General features: G+C 34.8%; 2 protein-coding genes across 6 annotated transcripts in view; both read left to right on the top strand.

Annotated features, from left to right (window-relative positions):
• Nucleotides 1-15,433, top strand: part of CaBP1 (Protein disulfide-isomerase A6 homolog CaBP1) — a 386,104-nt gene that overhangs the window by 133,042 nt on the left and 237,629 nt on the right. The window lies entirely within an intron of this gene.
• Nucleotides 1-15,433, top strand: part of Lpin (phosphatidate phosphatase LPIN) — a 114,442-nt gene that overhangs the window by 17,266 nt on the left and 81,743 nt on the right. For all 5 annotated transcript variants that reach the window (XM_069835876.1, XM_069836143.1, XM_069835970.1 and 2 more), the window contains exon 2: nucleotides 10,668-11,530. In XM_069835876.1, coding sequence (XP_069691977.1) covers nucleotides 11,342-11,530 — 189 coding nt within the window. In that variant the 5' untranslated portion in view covers nucleotides 10,668-11,341. The remainder of the gene's footprint in view (nucleotides 1-10,667; nucleotides 11,531-15,433) is intronic.

The following is a 15,433-nucleotide window of genomic DNA, read 5'->3' as shown; positions in this document are numbered from 1 at the left end:
GACCTGGATTTGAACCAAGAGACTCTGCCAGAAGCGAGGAGGTTTCGCAATGCACAATATGACGCGTACCAGGATTTGAACCCTGGTAATAAAGACTTCTTTTGTACGTTAAGAAGGCAGTCGACGCGTTTCGTATTTCGTGCTTGCGTGCGATGTGTACTGTTGCCTGGCAACGCAGGGCTGCCACTTCATCGAGCCGGAACCTGGGTTCGATGCTTCGGATTTCCCCCTGACATCGTCGTAATGGGGGAGACACTCCAGATCGATTGACTGTGCTGCAACCCGGGTCCCGTGACCGTGTTTGCCCGCGAGATTTCGCGAAGTAACCTGTCCGTATCTTGGCACCACACGTTGTTCGCTAATCTTAGTAGACAGTCTCTTTGCCAATTGTTGTTTGGCTCTGCATACATTTCGTTTTGCGAGTAAATCACTATCTCCCACAGAGATGAGAAACTTCCCAGTTTCATGTTATAATAATAATAATAATAATAATAATAATAATAATAATAATACTTACTGGCTTTTAAGGAACCCGGAGGTTCATTGCCGCCCTCACATAAGCCCGCCATTGGTCCCTATCCTGAGCAAGATTAATCCAGTCTCTATCATCATATCCCACCTCCCTCAAATCTATTTTAATATTATCCTCCCATCTACGTCTCGGCCTCCCCAAATGTCTTATTCCCTCCGGCCTCCCAACTAACACTCTATATGCATTTCTGCTACATGCCCTGCCCATCTCAAACGTCTGGATTTTATGTTCTTAATTATGTCAGATGAAGAATACAATGCGTGCAGTTCTGCGTTGTGTAACTTTCTCCATTCTCCTGTAACTTCATCCCTTTCAGCCCCAATTATTTTCCCAAGAACCTTAATCTCAAACATCCTCAATCTTTGTTCCTCTCTCAAAGTGAGAGTCCAAGTTTCACAACCATATAGAACAACCGGTAATATAACTGTTTTATAAATTCTAACTTTCAGATTTTTTGACAGCAGACTGGATAACAAAAGCTTCTCAACCGAATAATAACAGGCATTTCCCATATTTATTCTGCGTTTAATTTCCTCCCGAGTTTCATTTATATTTGTTACTGTTGCTCCTAGATATTTGAATTTTTCCACCTCTTCGAAGGATAAATCTCCAACTGTTGTAGTTCCATTTCGTACAATATTCTGGTCACGAGACATAATCATATACTTAGTCTTTTCGGGATTTACTTCCAACCCTATCTCTTTACTTGCTTCAAGTAGAATTTCCGCATTTTCCCTAATCGTTTGTGGATTTTCTCCTAACATATTCACGTCATCCGCATAGACAAGCAGCTGATGTAACCCGTTCAATTCCAAACCCTCTGTGTTATCCTGAACTTTCCTAATGGCATATTCTAGAGCGAAGTTAAAAAGTAAAGGTGATAGTGCATCTCCCTACTTTAGCCCGCAGTGAATTGGAAAAGCATAATAATAATAATAATAATAATAATAATAATAATAATAACAATAATAATAATAATATTAATAATGTCAATTTAACAATGTTCAGAAATATCTTCCAACAGTGAAATACAAACATATACATAAATACAAATTATTATTATGTTTTGAGGATAATATTAAAATGGATTTGAGGGAGGTGGGATATGATGATAGAAACTGGATTAATGTTGCTCAGGATAGGGACCAATGGCGGGCTTATGTGAGGGCGGCAATGCACCTCCGGGTTCCTTAAAAGCCAGTAAGTAAGTAAGTAAATATTATTATTATGTTTATGTTGGAGCGACGATAAAATGTACCAGCAACGATACTAGTCTCGAGACAAAAATCTCTGCCTTTAAACAAATAAGTGCGTTTAATGTTGGTGCAGCGTTGTGGAATATCGCTGCTAACAACGATACCAGCAACGGAAACTCGGGATTAGGTTTCCTTCGCTTGACTCGCTGGTTAAAGTTGGAGAAGAAAACATGGACGTGGACAAATTAATTTCCTCAGTTTATGGGACCAGAAAGATAAAAATTACCACAGCAGACTTATTCTGGACAATTGTGCTCATATCTCAATACTAGGAAACAGTGTATAACATTCAGCAATGAGCACTCTGAGTATTTTATTAGTCACTCCGGCGTACCACAAGGCTCTAATTTAGGACCCCTTTTGTTTTTGCTTATAATTAATGACTTGAAGTAATATCTTAAACTGTTCCTGGTATCGTTTATCGTTGCTCCAATATGAACGTAGCGTAGTGGTATCTATATATGCAATCAAACTGTTAGTATGTATAGGCCTACTGGGCTGCAAAAGAAATGCCGAGTCGAAGTCGCTATCGATTTGAAATATTATGTTACGAGGACTTCGCTTAGAATACAATAGAAATAGAGATATACAGAAGGCTTTGCATTCAATTTTCAGTTTCGTATATGTATTTATAATAAAATTTTATATTTATAACTATACTTACTTACTTACAAATGGCTTTTAAGGAACCCGAAGGTTCATTGCCGCCCTCACATAAGCCCGCCTGTGCAAGATTAATCCAGTCTCTATCACCATACCCCACCTCCCTCAAATCCAATTTAATGTTATCCTCCCATCTACGTCTCGGCCTCCCTAAAGGTCTTTTTCCCTCCGGTCTCCCAACTAACACTCTATATGCATTTCTGGATACGCCCATACGTGCTACATGCCCTGCCCATCTCAAACGATATTTATAATTATACTAATAATAAATCTGTAGCCGAAATTTTTCTGGTAAGTTTCGATTTTCCAAAAATAATTGGTCCTAACATATATAATTAACCGCCCTGAAACCGAAAATCGCTTTTTTGAAATGTTTGTTTTTATGTTTGTCTGTCTTGATGTTTGTTACCTTTTCACGTGATAATGGCTGAACCGATTTATATGAAAATTGGAATATAAATTAAGTTCGTTGTAACTTAGAATTTAGGCTATATGGCATTCAAAATATTTTATTTAAAAGGGGGGGGTTATAAGGGGACTTGAATTAAATAGATCGAAATATCTCCCTTATTATTAATGTTCATGAAAAATATTACATAGCAAAAGTTTCTTTAAAAATAATTTCCGATAAGTTTTATTCCATGCAAAATTTTGATAGGACTGATATTTAATGAGATAAATGAGTTTCAAAATTACAATAACGCCATCTAAGGCGGTGTAATGAAATAAAAAACAAATGACTTCGTCTATAAGGGGCCTTGGACAACAACAATCGAAAGCTATGAAACATAGCCTACAGAGAATGTTTCTGTGTTTGTACGAAGTAATATCGGAGGCCAAATTAACCGATTTGTATAATTAATTATTAATTCACCATTGGAAAGTGTAGTTTCTCTAGATGGACATAATGCTATAATGTTATTACAGTAACTTCTGAGTGAATCGAGGACAGGTTAGATTAAAATAGCTTCTTATGCACAGAAAACTTGATAGGTATTCGTTTCCTGTATTTCCTAAAATAATTTTTATGACCAAATGAGTGGTCTCTGGATCAAAATGATCGCATTTTAATTTTTTAATACAATTTAAATTAAGTAACATAATAAACGATTTATCCTTGTATCAAACACGAATGTTCCCTGGATCAAATTACCTATTTTAATTATGTAATTACTTTATATATATTTCTAACCAGTGCAGCGGAGCGCACGGGTACGTCTAGTTTATAATAAAATTTATACCTTTTTCTGTTAATACAATATGAAACGTAACTGGCCGTATATATCGATTGTAACAATGACAACATCCATGGATAATAAGGAAGGCTAATGCAAACCATATAAACTGCAGTTTCACTATTTTCGTGTAGTATTCTTATTAAAGTTGTAAAAAAAATTATATGAATAATTTAAAATCAATTCATATTAGATAATAACGTGAACATGGTATGAAAGTCTTATTTACATGTTAAAAAAAACTAATCTCAGAAAAATAGCTTTCCATCTCGCCATGTTTGCTAAAGTCTTCGGAAAATGATATAATTTCGTATCCGGATTTCTTTTGTAGTCCAATGTACAGAAAATACAATCATATCAAAGCTGGGAACTTACTTTAGAATAACATTATGCATTTAATAATCACTGTAAACTGTTCATTGAAGGTGATTTATTCTAACTACGAAGTACCATTCTGCACTATCTCTGCACGGGTCGTCTACTAAAATTCTTTCCTTCATCGCCCATCTAAAAACTAGTCTTCCATGATGTTCGTGGCCGACCTTGTTTCTTTCTTCTTTTTGGAATCCAATTATATGTTTTTTTTTTGACATTCTGTCCTCGGGCATTCTCATAAAATGTCAATACCATATGAACTGCCTTGTTAATTATTAATCTCCAAAATATGTTGTCAAACTCCAATCCTGTTTGTGATTATATTACTAATTTTCTCATTTCGTGATGTCCTAGTTCATCACTTCGAGTGCATTTCCAATGATTCGACATACCACAAACTACTAATGTAAAATATTTCTAAAGCAGTTAAAACATAATTTTCTTATCCAAATTAAGAAGGAAGGGGCATACGCAAGGGGGAGGAGAGTTATCGGGTTTGAACTCACCTTGAACTTTTCGAAAAAAAAAAAAAAAAAAAAAAAAAAAGGAATCGTTAATCCGGACTAATTGGGGGATAAGTTGACAGGTTTAACGAAAGTCCGGATTAAGGGATTAAGGGCTTACAGCAGTGAAATTTTTAGAAATATTCAACATTTTTTTCCTCCATTACTATATCTTGTACAATAATGAAAATTGGTATGTGTAAAACAGTGTCCTTCTGCTATATGAAAAAAATATATATATATATTTTTTTTACAATTTAAAAAAAATTATAATTTTTTTTTTCAAAATTGAAAATAGTGACAGTTTACTGTATAGTGATGAAGCGTTTCCCTCATAACTCATAAACTTGTTAACTTTTTCATGTTCTCTCACTTTTATTTTATTGCTGAAACTCATGTTTACAATATCATGCTCTTTCAACTACATTGCTTAATAAATAATAATTTTTTATTTTGTGTTAGAAGAAAATACTGATATTTGACCATTTTTAAATGAATTTCTTTTTTATCAGACAATTTATCAAAGGTAGAGAAGCGATCTTGCATCATATTGTAGGTAAATACACTAAAAAATTTCATTACAGAATGTTGGATAGTTTTTTAGTTATGTGGGAAAAGCTTTATCACTGCACAGTGAACTTAATTTTGAAAAAAAAAAAAGTAAATAATTTTTTTTAAATCGTAAAAACATTTTTTTCATATAGCAGGAGGACAGTGTTTTACACATACTAATTTTCATTATTGTACAAGATACAGTAATGGAGGAAAAAATGTTGAATATTTCCAAAAATTATACAGCTACATACAATGCAGTATATAGTCTACGTGATAGATCTAATATATAAAAGTCAGTCTTAAAACAAGATCCTTTAATTTTTCCAAACTCGTTTTTTTTTGCCTGTCCGGATTAATCGAAGTCCGGCTTATCGGGATCCGAATTAACGAGGTTTTACTTTAGATTGGAGTTTTTTTTAATCCATAATCGTTTTCCTTTCTATAATTTTTCAATGTCAGAGTAACAAAATCTACATCGACATAAGGCATAGTCCTCCTACCCCTCTTTCAATATAATCTCTGTGCTTGGTGCTACACGTTCGAATTATAACAATGCTATCTTTATTATAGAGAGACCTACCGCCTAGTACCGACCTTGTGATAAAATGAAGCCGACAGAATATGAAATTTAACTTGTGAAACAAATTAAAAAAGTTGTTTTGACAGTTCTGCAGTATAGATGTTAAATATTGTGCATTGTCGATTTCAAACTAATTTTAAGAGCGGTATTCACCCGTTCGTTAGTTTGAGTTCTGACTTTATTGTGAAACATTCGTGTAACGTTTTGTGCATTTGACAGTTCATATTTTAAATATAAACTTCACATTATCGTTCCGGGTTCTTTGATATCTAAGCGACCGCAAAGCTCAATTTTACAATTTTTTAGTAAAACATTGCGTGAGGTTAGTGAAAATTTCACATTGGAAAATGTGGTAAATGTTTCTTCTCAGCCGCAGCGTGACGATGTTGTCGCAAACATTCTTCCCGGAACCAGTTTCACATCTCCCTGTGGGAACTCAGTTGATGATGATGATGATGATGATGATAATAAACAAAATTTAAAATACCGATAATGTAAATTGTAAACAATTTTAATAATGTCCTTCCCCTTAACAAATGCCGCCATTTTCAGCTTAAAAGATCCACCATCACCAAACAAAAGAAAAATTTATTTGTTCAGTTTAATCACTGCCACCTAGAACAATTATATGCTAAGCTGCATCTACACGGTTCAATTTTCCATGTGCGTAAGCATGCAATCTGGGAAGAATATTGAAAGAATCAAGTTTAAAACGCGTGTTCAATTAAGATGTATGAAGATTTTGTGTCTACACGGACATTTTGTATGATTTTCTAAGCGTTTTAATGTGGCGCTGTATTGTATCTTTTGAAAGACCAAGTTCTTCTAACAACCTACGAATACTTTTTTTTTTTTTATGGATTTGCTTCCAAAACTCGGCGTGTATTCTCAATATTCCATACCTTAGCTTAGATATTCCAGGACGTTATCAAGTTTTAATGTTTCCTCCATTTTTAAACACTGAAACCATCGTTGTGCTACACACTCACTAACGACACATTTATCCTTCACATATTCTTCGAGGTGTGGCAGCAGCTTTATAATATTGTTTCCAGTCGTGCTTTAGAAGGACTCAAATCTCAAACTTTATCACCTCCATTTTATATTCTTTTTATTAACAGTTGACGACTGTCACATGCTCAAAGCACGCAATAATAACCATAGCGTCGTGTAGCTAAATGTCATTCATTGCTCAACCAAAGAAAATCATTAAAATCTCACAAAATAACAAACTTAAAAAACCGGTATTACTTATAAGACGACCTACTATATACGGTGTGAAGTTCGCAATATAGTAGACCTACGCATAATTTTATTATGGATTTAATATTGTTATTAGACTCATTAGTAACGTATGAGTAAACAATTGAAGCTCTCATATTACGTAATTGACCATTTGTATTAAATTAGTAGGCCTTGACTTGTTGCCAACTTATCATTATTTATACATATTATAATGCTGTGACAATATTTTATCAGGTTTAGGTTAGGCAGTTCAAATTAATAATTACGTCTTCGTGTTAATAATTTCAATTATTGTGTATTCTAAGTTTTTTTTTTTTTTAATTAGGTTATTTTTTCTCACGAAGGCAGTAACAAACACCTTACACCTTTAAACCATATTACTGTATTAAGATTATACATAATATTTTAAAATTAAATTATCATATTCACAAGTTCAACTAATTCACGTATGTGTCCGAACAAGCTACCTTCTGCAGCCAGACAGCACCTAAGCTGATTTTATTGTGAGATGGAACTCTTTCTGCTAGGAAAGAATCTAGCGAATTTGTGTCTTTTCTCTGAAAGAATTACTTGCGTGGTACAGTTCAAGGGTTAAAATCTTTTCTTCTGTAAATTCATTATTTGAAGGTTAATGCCATCAATATGATTATTCTAGTTGGCAGTAATCAGTAGATATTTTTACAAGGCCTTCTAATTCATTACACATGGCCAGTTACGTAATATAGGTCTTCTAGTTTCAATTGTTTTTATACATTGTCGAAGTTTGTAATGGTAATCTTAAATCTGCAGTAAACTGTATTTTAAAATCCAGACGATGTATGAAGAATAACTGGTCTATAAATATATAATTGCTATCTCCTGTAAATAGCATTTAACTTTTTTTGGTATAATGCAGAGTACAGTAAATTATATTTTCTTCCTGACTCCTTTATAAGGATATTCACGTTTTAGAAAGAGATAAGTACACCGAAATGCGGAACTGACGTGACAATCTCGTATAAATGCAATATGTGGAATCGGAATTCTCATAAAATCCATTGGTTTCCGAGAGGAAACTGGGATAACGATTTCTCAGCAATAACGTTGCCGGATGTTTGGACTGTGAAGCGCTAGGTTGGCTGTTTCCTTCCCGACGACACAGGGGGCTTTGTCTCCAAGAGAAGAAGCTAGAATATCGAGCGCTTTTTATTAAAATGTTGCAAATAACCGAAATGTCCCCTCTTTCAGTACGCCATTATCCCTGCGATGGCTGAGTGGTCACACCTTCAGCCTGTTACGCAGTCGGTTCGGGTTCGAGTCCAGGTTGGGATTTTTCTCGGTCTTCTGCCTCTTTTCCATATTAAGCATCTACATCATTCCGTCAACATTTCTTCATTTCATCATCATTACATAGCATTCCCCGAATGGCGGCTGGAGACGCACGGAGGAGGCTGGCCTGTTTTTTTTTGCTTGAAGCCTGGATACGCAGCGAACCTTAGTGTAGTCAGCCGATGTGGGTTTGGGAATGCGCCTAGCTTAAGGGCTAGCCTAATAGATCGTAAAAGATCGCAGTGCTTGATCATATTGCCCCCTCTCGAAAATTCCATTCCATTCCAGTACGCCATTAGAGGGAAGATAATATTCAGTAAATATGAAAATGTATCTAATAATGCAAAACTAGCACTAATCTACAATAGCATTAAATTCATATTTTCTAAAGGATATTTTCAAGTATTCTGAATGTAAATTATGACACATTTTGTGTAGGCCTAATATGTTCAAACTGATTTCCCGTTTATGAAACAAATTTCACGGATCTATGGCTCAGAAAATTCATAGGGGAAAATGACACTTTATTAGAAGAACTTTAAAATTGTCGAAATTTCTTAATTTAATTATATATTTTAAATATCGTACTCTTTCTGGAATTGTAAAACTGATATTAATCTGCACAATATAGACTAAGAAGATAATGAGAATGGGTTATGCCAGTTTTTCGAGCCAAGAGTCTATAATATGATTGCAAAGAGCTCCTCAAAATTTCCGATATGCGATTGTCCATATGAAATATGAAGACATTGAATGTGACCTAAATTATTCTACATAGCAACCCTTAACACAGAGATAAGTATACATCCGCAGCACAAAGAAAATAGACTATATTCAGAGGTGTGACCGACAATGCTGCCGAAGATGTCCCAAAATGTATCTACTGAAAGATTAAAATGATAAGTACTTTTACTAGTGAATAAAAATCGTAAACTGGAATATTATCGTGGATTGTATAGGTTTCTACAGACCAGTGATTCTCATCCGCGGAGCAACAGTCCTCGGGGAAGGGGCCCAAAGAGCAGCTAATGGGGGGAAGCGCAAACAAAATAATAATAATAATAATAATAATAATAATAATAATAATAAATGAACATTTTAACATCCGGCTATTTTGCATTCAGTAAAAACATAATTAAATTGTTTTAGCTTTAAATTATACCAAAATTCATAGTACTACATTGTACATTCTAACCTTTGACCAGTGGACCGAATTGAAGTATTTTTATTGGGTTATTTTACGACGCTGTATCAACATTTAGGTTATTTAGCGTCTGAATGAAATGAAGGCGATAATGCCGGTGAAATGAGTCCGTGGTCCAGCACCGAAAGTTACCCAGGATTTGCTCGTATTGGATTGAGGGAAAACCCCGGCCGAGATTCGAACCCGGGCCACCTGGTTTCGCGGCCAGACGCGCTGACCGTTACTCCACAGGTGTGGACCCGAACTGAAGTAATGTGAGGAAAAGCCTTATTTTCAAAAGTTTTAAAAACATTGCTTTACACAAGGATGTATTTGAGAAATACAACTTATGGCCAGCTATATCTCAATAATAAATATATAATGCAAATAATTATTATAACATGCTTTTGCAAAAATGAAGAGAGTTCATTCAGTAAGTACAATTTTATTAATGCAAGAAATCATACTCTCGTTGTGTATTCCAAGCCCACATGTTTTTCTCAGCTAACTAGTCTGCAGTCTAACCAGTTTTTATACAAAAGACTATCAAAATACTTCCCACAAAGAACTTCATTTGCCGCAGATGCTCCCTCCTTTCCTTATACACAAGCATGGTTAACAATACGTAAACTTAAATTGCTAAGCGAGTTGCAAATTATTTTGATTGCACAACGTCATGTTGAAATCAAAACTATGTCAGTTTTTACAATAGTTCATGAAGAAAAGTCTCTCAAATTATGTGAAACGAGGACTTCATAATTATTATGATCTATGCAACGACCTCATTGTGAATAACTACCGTTCAAGGACAACATTTTAACGAAAGTTGAACGTGTTTAATTTGTCTATATGATTTTATTATAGTTCTGTCGCAGCACTTACAGCTTTATGCTAGTCAAAGATAACAAATAAAAAGTTATATTAACACTTTTTATTTATTAGCTGTTGTCAGAATGCATATGATTTCATATTGTTGATAAGCCCACGTGCGTGTCAACATTGATATGCCAATAACATTATACGAAGAGTCGGACGACTGGCATCAGGTGATACCACGCCACCTCCTACGTCATCGTCTTGGTTCACTGCTGTAATGATGGATTTCCCTGTATTTCATTAGCATAAATGAACATGCATTTTTGTTATAGACTTAATAGCTAGGTACTGTTTTGAAATAGTCGACGCTACAAGTATACAACTAACAGTCACTTTTATTTTGTTTCATTTTGCAGTATTGTGTTTTCTCAAGTTGCCGCCATACAAACGCAAGAAAGGAAATTCGTTTAAACCGGCCGCCACCAGATCGCAGCTCCCTCGTAACGACTTGGCAACAGCTGGTTGTAGACTGCAGACGACTTCTGACATCGATCTGTATGTCTGTGCTGTTGGTGTAGCGAGATTGTATGCTGTGTATGAGTGATTATTAAACAGTGGTTTGCAGGATTTCCTGCTTTCTTATACAGACTTATAAGTTTTGAAGTCTGCAAGTTTATCGTAATGTGCAGTATGTAGTGAAATAGCATTTAAAACATTCACTGAAAATTGTCTTCATCGTTTGACAAATCTTGCGGAACACAGATCAACAAAGGATTTGGTATGATTGTTCTGAGAGCGGATATGTTGATTTAATTTCATAGTTGGAGTGATAAAAGTTTGTATAGGTACTGATATTTTGAATTGTACATAATATAAACGTTGGACATTGACTATTAACCGAATAGTGTTTCGTAAGTACAGTTTGCACGATATTTCGCAATAAGTAAATTCAGTTTGCTACTCGACTGCTATTAAGAAGTGCTTCCTCAAAATGAAAATGAGTGTGCCAAAATGTCAGAGGCGTAGATATTGAAGGGAGTTTCGTTACGGTTTATTTTCTAACGAAGGATACTATAACCACTCCGCTGTGATGTACAGTATGAACTACATTGGAAAGTTCATTAGCAACTTTCGAGACTTCTACAATGAAATAAATGCTGCCACTTTGACAGGCGCTATAGATGTGGTGGTTGTGGAGCAGCCTGATGGAAGTTTCACGTGCTCACCCTTCCACGTTCGCTTTGGGAAATTGGGTGTCCTCCGCAGCAGAGAAAAAGTGGTAAGTTAGAAAAAAAAAATATATATATATGAAGTTACTGCTAGGCATACTATTTTCGTAAAATATTTTGTATGTATTTTAATTATGTTTTAATTTGTGTGCGCTGAAATTTTTTAGTATTTGACGAGTGTGAAATCCTGATTACACAAACAGTTTTTCAGATTGTGTTAATTTTGTGCTGGTATCGCCACCACCACCATCTTTTTATACCTAAACAGAGAATCATTAAAAATACGCGTGGGATTTCTGACTGTTCTACGGAGATTCGTAGGGAAATAAAAGACAGAAGAAATTAATCTACATACATTTATTGAAATAAAAAAAAATACTGTTAATAAATAAAATATTAAAATAAAAGGTTCTTGTGAATTTCGGTGTTTTTATAGTCTAATAATAATGAATATTATTTAATTCGTAATGTTTGGAAATGATTCTAAATATCCGTGCCTCAACAATAGGAACTATTGATCACTGCCTTCTTAAATGTCAATATCGTTAGGATCATTTATTTATTTATTTATTTATTTATTCTGGTGTAGTTAAGGCCATCAGGCCTTCTCTTCCACAACACCAGGAATACATTGGCGTACGCAGAATTTTGTCAAGGAGGGGTCATTATTAAAATCGTTTACAATTTAAATTATCGGTACTTTAAATTTTGTGTATTAATGGTATTATTATTATTATTATGTTATGGTATATTTATTAATATTAAACTATGTTCTTATAGAACATAGCCTATTCATAAATATCTTTATAAAATCTTTGAAACGTAATTTTTTCACAGGCATCGCATTTTTAACAAATTTTAACTTGTGTTTAATTTTGTACACTTACACAATAATTACCGTGTATATATATCAACAGTTATTTATACGATGGGTAACTTTACATAACAGGAAATATTAGTTCAAGATTTTTTTCAGTGTTGTCGGTGCATCACAACTGTGACTTTTTCCTGTGTGTTTTTTTACATTATGGACTTAATTTTATTTCTATCTCCCCCTCATTTTTTATATTTTCATCGCCCGCCAAATTTATTTTAGTTTGCTGGATTTAATTTTTGACACTCTATCTCTCGTAATTCATGTAATCTGTAGACCAAAATATTTGTGTGAAAATTAAATTCACAGAGGTCCTTCAACCTAATCTGAATATTTATTCAAATCAAATTGTCATTTTGTCAGTCATTCGCAATAAATTATTCAGATGGATTTGTATAATACGTAGTAGCCTAGTCCGAATATTTCTCCAAACCGAATTATCATTTTATCAGTCACAGATAGTGAATTAATAAATATCAATTGATGAATTTCTAGTTTTTACTTACATTTACTTCAGTTACCAACGCTATAGGCTTACACTGTAAATAAAAATATTAAATTATACTTTTTTTTTTGTAATTATTGTATGCATGGGTGATTACATGCATGAGTAAGCTACCTTTGTTTAAAATTCGCTTTCTATATTCTTTTGTTTCTTTATTGTGTAGTACCGTAGCCTATCTGTAGTAACTTTATTATCTACGTATATATCGGACATTTTAAAACAATATCATAAGCTTGAATGTATACAAAAAGGACAAAAGCGTTAGTGAAATAACAAAAGAGAAAACCTTATCATAAAAGTCATGCCATTTCATACAAAAAGCGCTAGTCATGTGCCGTGATAACAAGAAAAATTATTCCGTCGGAGATTCGTTACGCATTTCTTGGAGGTCAATATTGTAGGCCTACATCTTGACCAATCAATCAGTCATAAAAGTTTCGACTTCTCAGTTCAACCATGTTTCTCTTTCCACTAAAGTTCTTTTAAATTCATTATTTATTAATGCACTCCTCTCTGATTGAGGTTCTGGCTGATATGTACAGTATATCTATTATCAGGCAGTACATCTCACTTGACGATATGTGTCAGAGGAAGAACAGTTGTTTGCATGCATCTGAAGTCTGATTAGCTATATAGTTGGCGATGTATGCATTGGAGGGAGAAAGAAACTGGCCTCCCTATCCCATTATCTCCAAGCCTAGTTACCTCATAAGTGGTGTCTTCTTGGTGTCACTTGTGAGGTTCAGACCTGTCTTCGGACAGTTGACTAAACAGCATTGATGCACTGGAAGGAATGGTGAACGGGAGAAGAGTTCGGGATAGAAGAAGATATTAGATGATTGACGACATTAAGATATATGTATCATGAGACAAAGAGGAAGGCAGAAAATAGGAAAGATTGGAGAAAGCTGGGTTTTCACTGAAAGCTTTGACCTTGGGTAGAACACTAAATGAATGAATGGTTGTTTTTTCTAATGGCGGGTACTTGATTATTCATCATTCACCCATATGAAGCCAGTTGTGTAGACCGATTTGGCGTCAGAGTTGTTGCTAGGGTGCGCTGTAAGAGGATGTTTCATCTCATGAACAATAATTGGACAGATGTTCGAAACATGAGCACGACACATTTAATCAAATCAGAGCTGAAAACTGTAGTCGATTTCAACTATTACGCGAGACAAAATCTGTCTCAAGATACTCTTAATTTAAGCCTAGCTGCCTAAGTGTAGAATGAAGTTGTTTTTCAGTAACTGATGTTAATATATATATATATATATATATATATATATATATATATATATATATATGTTTTATTTAACGACGCTCGCAACTGCAGAGGTTATGTCAGCGTTGCCGGATGTACCGGAATTTTGTCCCGCAGGAGTTCTTTTACATGCCAGTAAATCTACAGACATGAGCCTGTCGCATTTAAGCACACTTAAATGCCATCGACCTGGCCCGGGATCGAACCCGCAACCTTGGGCATAAAGGCCAGCGCTATACCAACTTGCCAACCAGGTCGACTTCAGTAGCTGATACGAATAATTTGTCTGTTTTATATTGAAGTTTTGTCGATTCCTTAGTCTCCCGTATTTTCTTCAAAAAAGTTGGCAACCCTAGTGATGCAGGCAACCATGAACCAAGATTGAACCGGGACGTTGTAGGGAATAATTTTTAAGCTCGGATTAGAAGATAATTTTAATAATTTTGACAATCCTTTTCTGACGTGCAAACTATTATTTGTCACCAAGATGAGATTTTTCAAACAATTGTTTTTTCCATTGGTGGGAGGATAATATTATCTTACTTTTAATACCAGTGGATAATGTACCTCCCCCAAAGATACTAGACGAGATATGCGTAAATCACGAAGTGATTTAAGACGGCGCTTATTCCGTCGGATCCCGGCCAACTAGTCACTCATAACGAGTGCACCTCAGCACATGTGTGGACTTCGGTCCTATGTTCATAGACATCTATGACGTAGTGCAGAGGGCGGCCACTAGAGGGAACCCAAGAGTTGGAACTCAGAGACAATTCTGTCCGACGCCGGGGTTGTATCCGGTGTGGCTTAGTGGATAAAGCATCAGCACGTAGAGCTGAAAACCCGGGTTCAAATCCCGGCGCCGGAGATAATTTTTCTCAGTTCCATTACTCTTTCATCGTAGGGGAGAGTGTTGTACCTTTAAACACTTTTCATACTTTATTTTTTTTTTATCTTTGGGAGTTGAAATTTTTAAAATGAAAAAATGCTTGAAATAATTATTGAAGATTCCTCTACAACTTCCTGTATGTATTTTCCTGTTTTACAGATCTATTAAGGATGGAAAAAATAAAATGAAGGGATATGTAATGTGTTCAAAGGTACAACAGGATCATGTACCTTGGAACATACACTCTTGTAAGTTGGAACACATGGAATATAGCAGGGAATATAGCTGTAAAAAATGACAATCATATTTGAAATGTATTTGTAATCATAAACCAGAGCAGGCTTCTCTGATTTAGATTTTACTTCCTGGAGAAGCAATAACTGATTCAACAACTTTCTTCAAGGCATCCGAATCAATTGGG

The sequence above is a fragment of the Periplaneta americana genome, chromosome 1 (assembly GCF_040183065.1).
Source record: "Periplaneta americana isolate PAMFEO1 chromosome 1, P.americana_PAMFEO1_priV1, whole genome shotgun sequence".
NCBI classification, from domain to species: Eukaryota; Metazoa; Arthropoda; class Insecta; order Blattodea; family Blattidae; genus Periplaneta; species Periplaneta americana.
Note: the sequence above shows the minus strand (reverse complement) of the source record. Positions and strands in the feature narration are given on the sequence as shown.